The sequence below is a fragment of the Dunckerocampus dactyliophorus genome, chromosome 19 (genome assembly GCF_027744805.1).
Source record: "Dunckerocampus dactyliophorus isolate RoL2022-P2 chromosome 19, RoL_Ddac_1.1, whole genome shotgun sequence".
NCBI classification, from domain to species: domain Eukaryota; kingdom Metazoa; phylum Chordata; class Actinopteri; order Syngnathiformes; family Syngnathidae; genus Dunckerocampus; species Dunckerocampus dactyliophorus.
The window spans coordinates 17725850-17742899 of record NC_072837.1 but is presented as its reverse complement, the minus strand read 5'-3'; the positions used below and the strand labels follow the sequence as shown (position 1 = coordinate 17742899).

Below are 17050 nucleotides of genomic sequence, written 5' to 3'. Positions count from 1 at the left end.
GAACTGGTTGCCAGTGAAAAGCAATGACAACATGAATATATGGCCGTCTTTGAAATGCTTGCTTGCGCCTCTATCACCGTTTGCAGACGGTTTCAATGGTAATTCCACTTTTCAAATGCTAATATAACCGTTGGCAAAAACCTTTCATCCCTAATCAGTTGTTCATTTGCTGAGTTTGGGGATTGTCTCTTTCATTTTGATCAAACCCTTTTTTATGTCATTTTTTTGATGGTGCAACAGATGTCGGCATGCGCAGCTAAATGGCGCGTGGCAAAGGAACAGCAGCAGACGCATTGTGATGTTTTGTGGGAAAAAATCAGTGGAGCCAATTAGAACGATCGTCTGTTGATCTGAATGCGACAGAGTAGAACGGCCGACGTTGGTGTGTCTGAGACTGTAGGTTCCAGTGACATTTCCAACCACTGAGGGACAAAATGAATTATTTACCACACAAACGGTAAATCACCACTCTGCGCCGGGTGACTGCAATGTATTTGAGGAACGATCACATATAATTGCTGTATTTTGTGCTTGATCGCAGAGAGTACCAGGCAGGTACAGTATGTGTTTGGACTCACATTGGACCTTTCTATTTGCCGTCCTTTTATTCTGGGTTCCTATCAATAATGCAGTGCAGTTACAGGCAGAACTAATTTGCTCCCTACTTAAGTTTCCTCACTGTCACATAATATGACAGAGTTAACACCACTTCCACAGCCAAACTAGACAAGTGTGAGGGCTCTTGCGAAGTCTATTTATGTTTGTGCTTTGCAGCTAACTGGATATAAAAACTTAAAACAAAGTTGGTAAAAATGATATTCTACTGTATCTAACAGAGGAGACCCCAGTACAGTAATCCCTCGTTTATTAAGTGATTTCCCACAAAGTAGGATTTCTTATAATAGTTAGAGCATAGAAAACCTGTTTACAACCTTCTAAATACAGTTTTTAACATTATTAGAGCCCTGTAGACATGAAATAACACCCCTATAGTCACCTTTACGCTCGTATTACCCAATATAGTAGACATAATAAGCGAAAGTAATACATATTAGGCATAAAAAACCTGTTTACAATCTATATACAAGTATTAACATTATTAGAGCCCTCTAGACATGAAATAGCACCCCTATAGTCATGTTTACACTCCTATTACCCGATATAGTAGATGTAAAAATAGAAAATAAGCCATTTCAGACATAAATAAGAGTCGTGCTCATATGTGTTGCTGTAAATGTGTTGCGGTGGTCGGAGAGATGAGTGTCTGTGTTGGGCGGCAGGAAGTGACGTTGAGGGATGCATCTTCTGAATGCCTTATACACACGTGGACAAAATTGATGGTAAGACTGAAAATAATGTGACCAAAGGGACATGTTAATTCAATGTGTGTCCACTAACTAGCATCACAGGTGTCTACAACCTTGTCATCAGTCAGTGGGCCTATAGATAGGACTACAGTCAGTCCCTGTGCTGTTGGGTGAATGGTGTGTACCACACTCAACATGGACCAGAGGAAGCAAAGGAAAAAATCATCTCAGGAGATTAGAAAGAAAATGATCGACAAGCATGTTAAAGGTAAAGCCTATAAGACCATCTCCAAGCAGCTTGATGTTCCTGTGACATCAGTAGCACATATTATTCAGAAATGTAAGATCCATGGAAAATTGATGACAAATCAAAGACGGATAACACGAATGGTAACAAAAGAGCCCAGAAAAACTTATAAAGAGATTGAAAGTGAACCTCAAGCTCAAGGAACATCAGTGTCAGATCGCACCATCCGTCGTTGTTTGAGCCAAAGTGGACTTAATGGGAGAAGACCAAGGAGGACACCAGTGTTGAAAACAAGTCATAAAAAAGCCAGACTGGACTTTGCCAGACTACATGTTGACAAGCCACACAGCTTCTGAGAGAATGTCCTATGGACAGATGAGACAAAAATTGAACTTTTTGGCAAGGCACATCAGCTCTATGTTCACAGACGAAAAAATGAAGCAGATCAAGAAAAGAACACTGTCCCTACTGCGAAACATGGATGAGGTTCTGTTATGTTCTGGGGCTGCTTTGATGCATCTGGCACAGGGTGTCTTGAATCTGTGCAGGGTACAATGACATCTCAAGACTATCAAGGGATTCTAGAGAGAAATGTGCTGGCCAGTGTCAGAAAGCTTGGTCTCAGTCGCAGGTCATGGGTCTTGCAACAGGACAATGACCCAAAACACAGCTAAAAACACCCAAGAATGGCTCAGAGGACAACACTGGACTATTCTAAAGTGGCCTTCTATGAGCCCTGACCTTAATCCTATTGAGCATCTTTGGCAGGAGCTGAAACATGCCGTCTGGAAGAGGCACCCTTCAAACCTGAGAGAACTGGAGTAGTTTGCTCATGAGGAGTGGACCAAAATACCTACTGAAAGGTGCAAAAGTCTCCTTGACAGTTAGAGGAATCGTATGATTGCAGTGATTGCCTCAAAAGGTTGTGCAACAAAATATTAAGTTATGGGGTCTCGTCATTTTTGTCCAGGCCTGTTTCATGAGTTTATTTTTTTCAATAATTCTGTTGGAGCATGTTTGAAAAGCAATGTCTGACGTTCATTGGTTACATTTCATGGAATTTGTATTAATTATTACTTTTTTCAGATTCAAGTTATTTCTGTGACCATTGTGAGTTTTTCTTTCATTGAACAAAGAGTACCAACAATTTTGTCCACGTGTGTATTTCTATTTTACTTCATTAAACATGTTTATACTTGAAAATGCTTCATTTGTGCAAAAAATACAGAACATTTTCTTAAATATGCATAGATTTTGACTGATAATAGGCTGCACTGAACCATGAAACAGCGTGATTTCTTCATAAATATATTTTTGAAAAAACATGATCGAGTGAATCCAGTTTGATTATTGCTCCATCGCAGTTTTTCAGAAATTAATGAATTAATGATCGTTGTTTCATGGTAGATTGTGATCTATTATTTGTCAAAACATATTGAAATACAAGTGATATGCGGTATTCTGGCCACAAGGCGGCAAAAATGTTACACTGACGTGACTTATTACATTATCCTACCTCGCATTTGATGTAGCCAGCCATAGATGCGGAGTGAAATAAGGTTCTCCTCCCATTCTGTAAGTAGTAAGTTTGTAACTTCTTACTTTGCCCTTCTTCCCCAAGCCATTTGAAACCCTATCTTAAGTTTAGCAGAAATCAATTCGAGGCTGACTGGTTAGCTTGCTAGCTAGCGGCCGTCTTGAGTCCCTGTATAGTTGTGCAATCCAGTGTAAACAATGAATAATAGGAGTGTAATGGAGACTACTATTGGGGCGTTATTTCATGTCTACAGTGCTTTAGTAATGTTAAAAACTGTATTTATGAAGTCATAAACTGGTTTTCTTTGCTCTAACTACAAAAATATTCCATTTATTAACATTGAATCCTATATAGTGGAAATTAATTTATTGCGGTCGGGTCTGGAACCAATTAACCGCTATAAACGAAGGACGACTGTAATTGTTTGATGATGGATTTAATTTAATTTGGAAAATGAATGTCATATGAACATTACGGCATCGCAAAATTACGCATTTTTACCTTGACAACTTTATTATTTCCGCCCCACGTGTCGGCTATCACCCTAGCAGAAGCTCATCTTTCCATATATGGTCATACATGTTGCTGCCGCATAATCAGCTCACCTGGCGTCCTGTTTCATGAGCACCCTGTCAAATTTGTTTGTGGCCAGAGGTATTTCATCAACTTAAAGGCCATTCATATCACACGCAGCTAGTATTACACTCTCTATCCACATGCTTCTGAGGTTTTACCTTATCAATAATGACAGTTTACACAGTTTGATCAGATAACTGTGTAGCTTTTGTTGATTTCTTTTGGCTACATCACTCAGGTGGACCGCACCTCTGGTTCTGCCAGGTAAAGTGGAGCCATCCATTCACATGACGGCCACTATTTGAGGATATAAGGTAAGCGTTCGTAGGCTCAGGCTGAAAACTTTCTCTATGTCTAAAGATCCACAGTCCACACTGGCATCCATCTATGGTTGTTTTCATCAGTTTAGGGGAATTACACTTTAAGAGGAGTTTGAGTTGAAAGTCAACTCTGCTAACAAACATAATCTTCAGACCACCGTACTTATTGGCACGCCTCGGGGAGATAAGAAAAAGGCTTTGCAATGCTTTATGTGCAGGGCAGCTTTTTCGACAAAAAGCCACACACAATCTCAGCTCACGGTCTAAAGATTTTCTGTCCTGCTCTCTTTTTCACAGTGTCCAATTTGTCAGTCTGTCTTCCCCTCAGGTAGCCAGGCTTTTATAAATGTCCTCTCTGTGTGTGTGTGTGTATCCGGCTCTCTTTTATGCCTCCATGCTCTCGGCTGAAACGACCTGCGAGATTTTGTTGTGGGTTGTTGGTTCAAATGTCCCATTTTCTTGAACGCATTATTTTAGGAAGGCCTTAAGCAAAGATTTTCCAATTTGGGTCCAGTTGGACTTGGGTCTTGAAGGTCAAAAGCAGAGGCCTTTGTTTTTTCCAGTCAATGAGCTTGTAGTGGTCGACCACTATGTCACGTAAAGGAGTTGTTTTTACCAACGACTGAGCCTTTAAACGAGACCGCGTGGGGTTGCTAATACTCACCTGCTCACCCTGACACCTGTAGGCCAGCTGGCCTGTCTGTCAAAAGTCTCTTAACCAGATTGTTCCATTCACTTCTGCCAACTGAACTGTTGTCTTCTTGTTGGGTGATTTCTGTGATTTGATCCCCCTAACGATGTCTTGGTCGGCCTAAAGGCCGTTTCTTATTGGGCTTCCAGTTATACATTCTTTTGGTATCTTGTCTCCTCAGTACATGTCCGTACCGTCGTAGTTGCTTTCCCTCAATGATGTACAGTAAAGTCCGACTATCTCCTCCCCATGGTACCTCCCGGGTAATGCAAAGTTGGGAAGGGTCTAGCAAACTACCAGTGGATAAAAAATTTGCTCAAGAAAAAAGCAGAAAGCCTCGAAACTGATAAACTATCAGGAATTTGATCCAACAAACTTGGACTGGGACTTCTGGATATGCAATTATTGGTAGATCTCACAGACATCCTAAAATGCTTGTTGTCTTTTGGCTTATGCCATCAGGGATCAATTTGGCTTAGTTTTTACACCGGATGACCTTCCTGATTTATTTGGGCCTGGGACCGGCACTGGACATCTCCGGTGGCTGGGTGAGGGTTGCCATGCCAGGAATGGAACCTGGCAGGAGCGTGTTCCACTGCACCACCAACTGCTGGTAACCTGTGCAAAGGGATTAGTGAGACTATTAACAGCCTTTCCAAGCTTTTAGAGGAAGATGCTTGCGGGGAAAGAAAACAACAAGCAACAATCAAACGCTGGTTGTATTGGAAAGACTTTCTACTGCATCCATCATGTCCACCCTGGACTCTACTCTCCCAAAACAATTATAGTCAACTTCAGTTCTGTACATTTCAAAGCACTGGGCTGCTGCGATCTGTCCTATTGGAGGCTGGACAAATGGATCAGCCTCTCCTTTTCCTGTTATTACAAAGTTCTTATTTCCTGGCACTGATCTTTCATAGTAAATCCACAAGGGATGAATTACGGTGCACCCACTACAACAATACAGATGTTACCTGAAGTACTCCACATTTTATGGGCCATATGCTTTAATGTATCTCATGTTAAAAATGTATTTCCCAGTGTTAAGTAACAGAGAGCAACAACCTTGTTCATAAATGTGTTGTCATATTTACAGTGTCCTCACCACCAGCCCACCCCTAGTCTGCCTGAAGCGCAAACAGACGGTAATTCTTCTTTACCACTTCCAGGCAATACATTAAGATTTGGATAAAGGCCAATGTTTGAAATGGAAAAGACGCATTGCAAAGTGTATCCTACGCTGGAACGTGTCCAAGGGCTTAGCGGAAAACCGTTAGCTCTTGACGGATGCTTACCCATGACAAGGTGCACGACAGAACATGAGGAGGTGATGGCGCTTTGCTAACGCCAGCCTTCACATATTGATCCCACAGTACTCAGAAGGACTTAGTAGAAGGTGTCGTCAAAATATTTCAGCCTCCTCCTCCTATCACGTGTGTGTCCTCTCTGGATGAGGGAATCGAAGCTTTAAGGTCCTCTTTTATGCAAAAGTGATTTTTAAGATGGTCGAACAGTAAAATGTGTCCACAGAACCTGTTTATCATCACCCAACTAGGGATGTAAATCTGTTGGTGCTACGCGATTTGATATGCATCCAGATACACGGGGTACAATACGATTAAAAAATGATATAATTTAAAAACAGAACAATTTGATACGATTCGATACAGTGAACAAATGATATGATTCAATTCAATACTACTCTACAGTTACATTTGTTGATGTAGAGTCCAGTTCTATAAAAGTGGCATTCTTACAGTACATTCAAATGTGTAAAAGAGCACATCATATCCCCAAGCATGCTGTTCCTGTTTTTCTTTCACCTCATAGTAAGTCCCAAATAATGATACTAAGTGGGAATGCAAAAAGGTAAGGTTTGATGACGTTATTGAGTGCTCATGTGCATATCTGTGGTGCGCAGCCTCTCTGAAAAACAAACAAAACACAAAGGCTCCTACTGGTGGAGTGCTTTTAATTTGGTACTTTTAATTTTAACTAAAGTCAGCCTGGATAGGCTCCGGCATAGAAAATGGATGGATGGATGTTCCACTTTCATCGTGTTATATTGTATGGTTTAAAAATGACAGTTTTGATTTGACTTTATTCTCTTTTCAATAAAGACATTTCAAAATAACACATTTTAGAGTTGTAATTAAAATACCATGAAACCATCAAACCGTGATATTTTTGCCCAAGGTTATTATAGCGTCCGAATCTCATGCCTGTTTAGGTTAATATTTGGATATGCTTTTAGTACACCAGAGGGAAAATTCTCTTTACTCTCTTAAATCAAGAGTGAATGCGGTTTTAGTTCCTTGCTCAAGGGCACCTCAGCTGTGCTAGGAAAGCGAACTGGCAGCAGCCTGTTTCCAGAATCAAATTTAAATTTTGGTGTACCCCTGGGCTCTTTTCTTAGCCCTGTACTGTTCTCTGAATATATGCCTTGGAATTGGTTTTAATGAAGAGATATTTTTGTTGAAGATAGAGAAGCTGACTAATTTATATTTCTCACGCGGCGATGATTTGCAACCACTCACTATTTTAATCACAGAAATTAATCCCCTTATTCCGTATATCTAAAACTGAGGCTTCTCGTCCTCCTAAATGACCTCGTTATCAGCAGCTTTTGAGGGCCACCACCGCTGCAGCCGCTAGCATTGGACAGCTTGTCTCTTCTGAGCATGCTGATGGCCAGTTTTAATCTCCCTGCATCACATTCCCAAGTCTGTGACCCCTGTCTTTCAAACCCGCTGCTGGTTTCATATCAACATTTAGCAGTGGGGAGCACAGAGGAGTGGGTGGAATAGCAAAGCCACAACATGCAACAAAGGTCATGTCCTGCATATGAGCGAGCGATAACACAAGCAATGCAGAAGATATCTGTTCTGGACAGAGCTGCCTTGCCTCAGTAATTCATAAACAAGGCAGACTGACTTGCAGGACAGACTTTCATAGAGAACCAGTTAAAAGCGCTGGTGTGTTGTTATTTACCCCTCTAGGTGAAACGCGCCTCTTTTGTTCTCCGAGAAGTGTTGATGCAGGTTGTTGCTATTGTGGTTGTTGTTGTGGTGGGTTTGATCTGATTACTTCAAAGCAGCGCCTCACTTCTAATGGCGATCGATGGTGAAGCAAAGGATGGGCCTTGAACCTCATTATGCATAATTATGTGATGCTGAGATGATTTGGAGAGAAAAACATTGTCATTGTCATTTATTCTGGGGGTCGGGAAAAGTGTTTTCAAAAATAAGCTCTATGAGATGTCCGCATTTTTCACTATGCAGTCGTCCCTCGCTATATCGCCGTTTGAATATCGCTCCCTCACATTGTGGTTTTCCAAAAAAATATAAATTAACAAATGATGGCTGTTTCATGGCTGACTATGGCCTATTGTAAGTCCAAATATATAGAAAGACAAGTTATATGTAGCATTGTGGTCACTCGGCATCAGTAATGTTATGGGACATGGCTAGTGAGCCAGCAGAGCCGAGCTGACATGCCATGGCTGAGACTGATATGTCATGGCTGAGATAGAGTGGAAAAAAATATTCTCCTCTCTCTCTGTGTGGAAGTGGTAAGTTTTTGGCTTCTTTGTCCTTCTTCCACACTCAGTTTGAAACACTTTGTTAAGTTTATAATATGAAAATTGAAGTGGCTAACTAGTAGCTTGGTAGCTTGCTATGCTAGCGGTGGCCGTCTGTTATGTCCCTGCAATGATGCGGTAGCTTGCGCAATGTGTCGTAAACAAAGAATAATAAGACTGTAAAGGTGACTATAGGGGTGTTATTTCATGTCTACAGGGCTCTAATAATGTTAAAACCCCCATTTAGAAAGTCATAAACCGGTTTTCTATGCTGTAACTACGAAAATATTCCGTTTATTAATATTGAGTCTTACTTTGTGGAAATTCAGTTATCGTGGTCGGGTCTGGAACCAATCAAACTGTGATAAACGAGGGACCACTGTAAATGAAAAATGTAAATTTGTGGTGCCTCCTATGGGTTGTGGTCAAAATGCTTGGGACCCCATGCTAGCATACATGTAATACAGATATCCTCAATGTTGTATAACCACAATGACTTACGGACAGTTTGTTGCTATGTCCCGCCAAAGACGTTTCACTTGATGGCGGCCATGTTTTTCAGACAATCTTGCTCAGATTTTACACGTGTGTGATTGTCAGACCCCCCAAGGTGTGTACCAAATTCTCTGATGATTTGGCTAATCAACCTAAAGTCACAGGAGTTTTGTGAACTGTGTTGAGAAATTTCAAGTCAAGTCAACTTAAGGGGGTTTGATAACAGTGCACCCCACAAAGAAACATTGAGACACCCTAGAGGGCATCTTGGTCCACCTATTGAAGACCTCTATTCGACAGTATAGTTCCAACAAGCAGCATTTTCACACCAGTGGATCTAAAGGTGGTTTCATTGTGTACTTCAATCTCTTTGTTTCACTTTCTGTATCATTGTTTTTTTTCTTCTCTCAAGTCGTCTCAAAGCTCTCTGTTTTATCCTTGCTTATTTTCCTGCTCTGTTCAGGTCTCTCCCAGGCTGTTTTGAGCTGCTCAGGGAGCTGTGAAAATGATGTCTGTGTTTTTTTCCTGCTTCAACCTGTAGGGAGTGCTTTTGTGTGTGTGTATGTGTGTGTGTGTGCAGGGGTGTGTGTGTGCGTGTGTGTTAATGTGCAGGTACAGTGAAGGTAGCCGAGCGTGTTAAACGTTGCCGTTGAGACCCTTCGCCGGGGATAAGGAGTAGAGGGAGGGACTGAAGGACCGTTTGATATACTTTACACACCCACTGGCCTATCCATTAGGTACAGCCGCAGATTCCTTTTTAGTAAAGCTTAGTTGTTGTTTTTATACATTATTTAGCTACAAAAGAAAGGCAACAAATCCTCACAGTATGGTTATATATGCTATAGTGATGGTACTACTTTTCCTTCCACCAGTCATTGTAAGTTTCCGTGTTAGTGCTTAATTGGCCCACTTTTATCTTTTATAGTCATGAAGCAAATGTATTATCTTAACATCACAATAGAAACCCAGTGTAAGTATAAACACAGTAAATGAGTCAGTGTTAGTAAACAGTAGTAGTAAACAATAGGGCAAATCAAAGCTTTAAAGGAAAACTGCACTTTTTTTGGAATTTTGCCCATCATCCAAAATCCTTACGTGAGACATCAACACATGTCTTTCTCTTTTCTGTGCATTCTAAAGATATAAAAACAGCTAAAAAAGAGGCAGCTCATTAGTGCACGTGATGGGCTGCACCTATTCCGCCTATTAAGTCAGTCAATCACAGCCATTTTTCAAAAGACAACCCCTTGAATACCGGCCATTTTAGGCGATTTTCACCGATCTTTCAAGGCACACAGAATATTTTATTCTATGGTTATATAAACATGGAACCCACCAAAAGACAGATTAGACTCCTGTCTTTCATCAGAAAAAAAAAGTTTGTTTCTACCTTTCTCCATTCTTTAGTAATGAGCAGTAGAACATAGGTAAGTTTCTGGAAAACATCAGTTCCCGAATAGAAAAGGGAGAAAACCAGCTTTTAGTGAAAAGATACATTTTAAGCATATCTTTCACTTTGACACAAATATTTTTTGCTTTTGTGACAGCTGAAATATCTAACCAACTATACCAGTGCTTCTCAAATAGTGGGGCAGGACCTCTGGGGGAGAGATGAGGGGTTGTGGGGGGCGCGATGAACTGTCAGGGAGGCAGGGAGGACTTTCAATATTAGTGCAGACCTGCCAACATGAATTTCTTTTACTCACCATGCATTTTGGCTTCCGAATACGCATGTGCGCTTCACTGCGCTCCATTTTGTTGCATTTCGCTGGTTTCGGTTTCAAGTTCAGTCTGTACAGTACAGATAAGTAGATATTATCACTTTCCCAATAGCATTTCAAATCTGGGGTGTGCAAAAACATTTTCGTCCCCCAGTGGGGCCGTGACAGAAAGTAATTGAGACCTACTGAACTATACTAACATAAACAACACAAAAACAACACCGTGAAGTATTTACAATTTTCACATTTGGAACAGAACTCTGTGTGTGCACGTGTGTGTGTGCGTGCGCATGTGTGTGTGTGTGTGTGCGTGTGTGCGTCATGTCGAGTGTCTCCTTTCTCCGCTCTTACCAAATGCACTTCTGCCATCTAGTGGCCGTTTTTATGGCATTAAACTTGCTTTCAAGTGGAATCCTTTGATGAGGAGTTGCATCAACACCTCTGTCAGCCTCTCGCGCCAAAAAAGGTAAAAGACGTACAAATACATTGTTGGGATCGGGCGTTCAGGTTTATAAAAACGTATATACGTCTTTGATATTGAATGATTTAAAACCCCTCCAAAAACCTCCAACAAGATGTTATGGTCTTATATCCATGCTGTGACCATGTAGTAAATGGCACATTTATGATAACATGGAATACTTACCGTATTTTGCGTTACCTTTTCCAAACTCAAAAATAAAAACACTCCAATATTAGCGACTCTGTGGTGAAGCTAGTCGCTAGCCGGCTAGTGGCTAGCCCGTGTGGCGTGGCGAGGTGTCACTACGACAGTAACGTAGTTCTAACAATGTCAAAGGGGACCAATTATACAAATTCTCGGGCCTTTGTGTTGAGTTCTGGACTCGTATAGAGCAGCTACACACGATAACCCGCACAGAAAGTTTTCTAGACCTTCCAAACTCAGCACCTCTTCCAGCAGTGTTTCCTGCCTCTCGCCCAAACGGTCTGTGTCCTCCCGCCGAGCCCACTCCGCCGTGATTGGTCACACTCCCAAGCGCTCCCAGGACTTGTAACTTGTTACTTGTTACTTACAGCTTACTCTTCTGACTCTTCAACACAACCAAGCAACGTTGAACCTCAGCAACAGTTTGGCGGGTAGTCCGGCTTCGTATTGTCATGTTCACAAAACAGTCCCGTGTGAAATTCCGCTGACAGATGAGCATATTTTTCTCTTGCTGGCCGGGAATCAGCAAGCCCAACCACTTCCGCCTGATGCTTGCCTCTTCAGGCACACCAGAACAAACATTTCCTGGGAGCCGTGCTAAGTTGCTAACACGGTGAACAGAGCAGAGCGAAGCAGAGCGAATGGAGGGCAGGCCTACACTGTTTGCCTGGGCATGCCCATATAAGGAAGTCCGGGTTGTGTTAAAAAAACGCTGTATAACACAGCGTGCAGAGCCGTGCTTTCAGGTCAGGCTTCCAAATGTGTAAACCTCGTTATGTGACACACTGGCATCGTTTAACAAGAGAATATAACATTGTAACAACATTTATAGGTCAGAAAAGAGGAAAAGCATAATAGGTCCCCTTTAATTACAATAGTCATAACAATGTTGCCGTAGCTTGGTTAATATGCGTTTTTGGTGGGTTTTTTTTAGTTTTTAGAGGGCTTTATCTGCGGAATGGGTGAGTCCCATTAATTGCATACTTAGCTGCCTCTTTTTATCTGTTTTTATATCTTTAGAACGCACGGAAAAGAGAAAGACGTGTGTTCATGTCTCACATAAGGACTGTGGATGATGGACAGTTTTCCTTTAAGGTCCTTAAAGTGACTTTTTAATGATGGTCTAATATCAGTCAATATCAGTCCCTAGTCCCTCTTTATGAGCACCAAAAATGAGCAAAATAGGTCACCTATCTTGGGCTTTGCTACACATATTAAAAGGTAGCCTGGAGCTCTGCCAGCTGTCTGTCAGTCAGCTGCAGACGTGGGAGCTGTCCGTTTTAGGCCCTGTCCACATGACAACGCCCCCTGACATTTTTTTTCCGTGCATGCGGAACTCACGGGGCCCTACACAAGTGCAGAGCTACAGTGTAAAAAGTGGATGAGCAGCACAATAACGCTTCTTGCGGCTGGTAGAAAAGCAACTAAGCATCTATTTTGGCGTAAAATAAGGCATGATGGTGCTTGATTTGACAAGTGATACTGACAGGATATTATTTACTACTTACTAGGTGTGGGTTCTGTGGTACCAAGACGTGTTTCACTTGTATCGGTAAGAAAATGTGACTGATTTGTGTTTTAAGGAAAGATTCCTGTTTTGGAGTAGAAGACTGAACTTGGGCTGAATGGAAATAAGATTGATATGGGTTGATTGATAAAAGGCAGATGAGTCATCCCCATGTCATCATACCGCTTTCAATATTGAACCACTCTGACGTGATTGGCTGCCGGCAGTCAGCCAGCAAGAAAATGCCAAGACTGAAAAGTCAGAGTGAAAAACTTGTCAGCCAGGATGAAGGGTGACCTTTTTCTTTTTTTTTTTCTTTTTTTTTATGTATCTGCTAAGGATTTGCCGTCACTTGGTCTGAGACGGCTTTGGCCCTCAGAGGATGGATTTATGCAGCGACCAAGGCGGGAAAAAGTGTGCGAGGAAGCGGTTCTTGAACAAATGAAGAATTTATCATTCCATTAATTTGAGATTACACAGCAAAGAAAGTGATTTTCCCACCCGCTGCATTCAGTGCCGAGCGGCAAGTTGACAAGGAAGTGGTTGCCGTGGGCAACAGGAGGAAAGCTTCAGGCCGTCGTCATAGCACGACATGGCGTTTGACGTCAACTTCGTTGTGCTTTTTAATGATGGCGTCATGCAGTTTTCATGAGTGGCATCTTTCACTGTGCTCACTTTCTCTTTTCTCGTCTGCGTTTTGCTGTGTGCTATCATTCAAAACCAGCTGGCATACTGTATCCATCCACTGGAAAATGGCAACAGAACAGGGATGCAGCAGTACATATATTCGTGTTCTGATTTTTTGTACGGAACATTCGAGTAGTGTAAACGATAAACAGTCATCCCTCGCAAATTGGCAGTTTGTTATCGCTCAAGTCGTTGCATCACAAAAAGCAGACCTCACAATCGCTCGGTGTTACTTTCTCTCCCGTCGCATCGCTGGCTGCTGTCGCCCGTCCATTGTTGTGTTTGTGTTCCACAGCAGTCATACTGTCCTCATCTGCGGACCCTGCGGAACACATAGCACGTGGCGATAAAACGGGAGAGGAAGTAACGCAGAGCGATTGTGAGGTCAGGTTTTTTCGAGGGGGCATTTTTGTGGTGCACGTGCACGCATAATGTTTTGAGAAGCCAAACTCTTGACTTAAGTGGCCCCACCAACTAACTGGAACTACGTTCCTCATCACCGAAATCCGACCAAAACTCGGATTAGGGGACGAAGTGGGGGGGAATAAGTCACTGTTGATGCACTACACTGCTGATGGGAATGTCGTACAACTTCATGTCAAAAATCCCAACTGTCCCTTTAAATGTCTCCCAAATAAAAACATTTAATTTTAACACTGTATTATTCAATTTGACAAATCCAATGAATGCATTTTTTTTTTTTTTTTAATTTGGGTATTGTTTTTACATTGTTTATTGTTATTTCTTGTTCCGTGCCACGGGACTACAGATGGAAACTAGCAGTTGTGCTATAATCTGGCATATTTCCATCTGTATTGTTTGTAGATGTTCATCAATATGCATTGTCCCTCATAAATAAAAAGACAACAAATAAATGTCTCCCAAACAAAAAGCCATTTTAACACTGTATTATTAAATTTGACAAATACAATGAATGCATTTTTAATTTTTAGTTTTTAAATAAAATAAGACCAGTGTGACAAGACTTCAGACGTCACAGATGCAAGCAGCTCACGCAGTTAGCTAGTTTGCTAGTGACAGCACGATGAAGACTGATTGACAATGGTCTCCAGCCAATCAGGATGCAGAACACAAAGGGGGGGTTCTCCTTTAGCCAATCAGGACTGTTGTGGCTGTATATTTGGCTGGCTATTGTCTATGTGTGGTCCTAATATGCTCGTACAGGCGAGTAAACACGCTGAGACAAGGTGGAGCCGCACACGTGTTCAACATGAGTATACAACACCCTCTACAGGTAGCAGCACTAAAAACAATAGCAGACACAAACAACAGAGCACCGCTAGATCACTCTAATACACCACAAGGAGCAGAACACAAATACGCGTTCATACGCTGTTAAAAAAAATATGCAAAATTGCACTTTAAAAAATCCGCGAAACAGCAAATCCGCCAAAGGTGAACCGCGATGTAGCGAGGGAACACTGTATTTTCAAGTCATCAGGCTAAAGTCAGAGCCATTGATGTCAAAGTCCAAGTCGAGTTGCAAGTCTTTGATGATATGGTCAAGTCCAGTCCAAGTCATCAAAGCTGTGACTCAAGTCCACACCTCTGTCACACACCGAGCAAGAGAGACGAGACGAGAAGCCATGCTGATCGCTAAGCTAGCTTGAATGTAAGTAGCGAAACAGGGATAAGTGCTGAGTACACTTGAACAGGAGTCTAGCTGGACGCGTGTTACAGCGGAGCGTAACCACTTATGAACGGGAAGTTAGCAAGTCTGTCCTTTTTGGAAACGTTGAATTGCGCAGGTGTTAACGTTTGATGCTCTTTTAACGTAACTGTTAAGTGTGTTCCAAATAAAGTAAACATTAGCATAAAAGCATGCATCTATACAGCATTATAAGTGCTGCAATGGACTAATTATATGACTTAGAAGTGTTTCCATAGAACAGATCCAAAAAGTACCAGGCTAGTTTGTTTTCCACAGCTTTTCTTTGCACGCACACAGGAGAATTGTCAGAAAGAATAACATGTTGCTGTTTTATTATATCATAAGCAGAAAGTCTTCTTAGGGGAAACAGAAGACGCTACCACTTTTATGAAGGACAAAAATCCAATTTCTCCTGCGTGCCCCTTCTTCTCCATCCTCTTCCTACTTTAATATTTCTTTCACTCTGTCAGTCTCCGGCATCTTCCCCGCTTTGGCTCAAACACCAGCACATAATCTTCTTTGGGTCGAGTCACGGAGACATACGATGCATTCTTTGGCTGCAGTGTAAATCTGAGCCTACTTGCAGGCTCCGAGTCTTACCTAACTTATCGCTGAAACGTGTCGATTACCCACTGGAAGCCTGGATTTACTCCTCTGTATGACCTACCTCAGGGGTGTCCAAAGTGCGACCTGGGGGCCATTTGTAGCATGCGACGGATTTTTTTTTTTTATCACATTTTACAATTAAACAAGAAAACTAACAAAAACAAAATAAAAAGAGCAAAAAAAGGGCAGTGATTTTCCCAATTATTACAATAAAGTCACAATATTAAGAGAAAAAAAAACTTTCATACGAGTATAAAGTTGTAATACTATGAGAACAAAATTACATTTTTGTTAAAGGAAAACTGCACTTTTTTGGGAATTTTGCCCATCGTTCACAATCCTTATGTAAAACGTGAACACAACTTTCCCTCAAGTGCAAAAAAGAGCAATGATTTTACTAATTACAATAAAGTCATAATATTAAGAGAAAAACTAGAGAACAAAATTACATTTTTGTTAAAGGAAAACGGCACTTTTTTTTGCAATGTTGCCCATCGCTTACAATACTGTAAAACGTGAACACATTTCTTCCTTCTCTGTGCGTTCTAACGAGAGAAAATGAGTTAGTCAGCCAGCTAACAGTGCACGTCAAGGGAGGTGCGTAATTTGATGCTAAATCCCTAACAAAAAAGGCCAACAGTGTTCCATTTACACAACCCACATGTATATCAACCAAGCTATAGTCATATTGTTATTGGAGCAGCTAACATGAAAAACTATATTCATCAGGTGGAGTAACGCCTCGCTCATCTCAGCGTAACTCCCAACGCCTCAAGCCACTACAATGGGACAGATGGAAGAGTGGATACTACTGGCTCTCAATTTCGCTACGAAGACTCAACAAGATGCTCGTTTGCTGTCAGCATTTTTGACCTGAAGACTGGAGCACAAGTCTTGTGCTGGAAGACAGAGCCATCCCAATGACAGCGGACATTGTAGGTGTCATCGCTGTTTCTATGCTGCTGCTGCTGACGGAAGTAGCGTTAGCTATATGGACTATGTGAAATCAATGTGCCAAGGAAAGAAGTTTCGTTGACGTTTTAAACCATCAAAGTACGGCAAGATACTGTAAATATTACATGTTATCATCAATGTACTTGTTAATGCACGATCACAGCATGTATATAAAACAATAAAAGCTTGTTTTGGCTTCAAATAGGTACCTCCCATCACGCCCAATGTTGGCTGGCTCATACTAACTCGTTGAAGGGAAAGAAACATGTGTTCATGTTTCATACAAGGATTGTGGATGATGGGAAACATTTTTAAAAAGTGCAGTTTTTCTTTAAAATAATTTTAAAGACGTATTATTAGAAACCAAAAAACAACACCAAAAATTAGGTTGGGGAAAAAATTTGAGTATTTCAAAAACAAAGTCAAAAAATGGGAATGGTGTCACAAAAAAACGAAAACAAAATTGCGAGAAGAAAGTTAATA

At 41.4% G+C, this 17050-nt stretch overlaps 2 protein-coding genes across 2 annotated transcripts in view; one reads left to right on the top strand and one right to left on the bottom strand.

Annotated features, from left to right (window-relative positions):
• Window positions 1-3218, bottom strand: part of LOC129172563 (triadin-like) — a 40228-nt gene extending 37010 nt beyond the window's left edge. The window contains exon 1 of the mRNA XM_054762445.1: window positions 3071-3218. Within this exon, the coding sequence (XP_054618420.1) occupies window positions 3071-3094 (24 nt within the window). The 5' untranslated portion in view covers window positions 3095-3218. The remainder of the gene's footprint in view (window positions 1-3070) is intronic.
• Window positions 1-17050, top strand: part of nkain2 (sodium/potassium transporting ATPase interacting 2) — a 97348-nt gene that overhangs the window by 7130 nt on the left and 73168 nt on the right. The gene's annotated exons all lie outside the window — the stretch shown is intronic.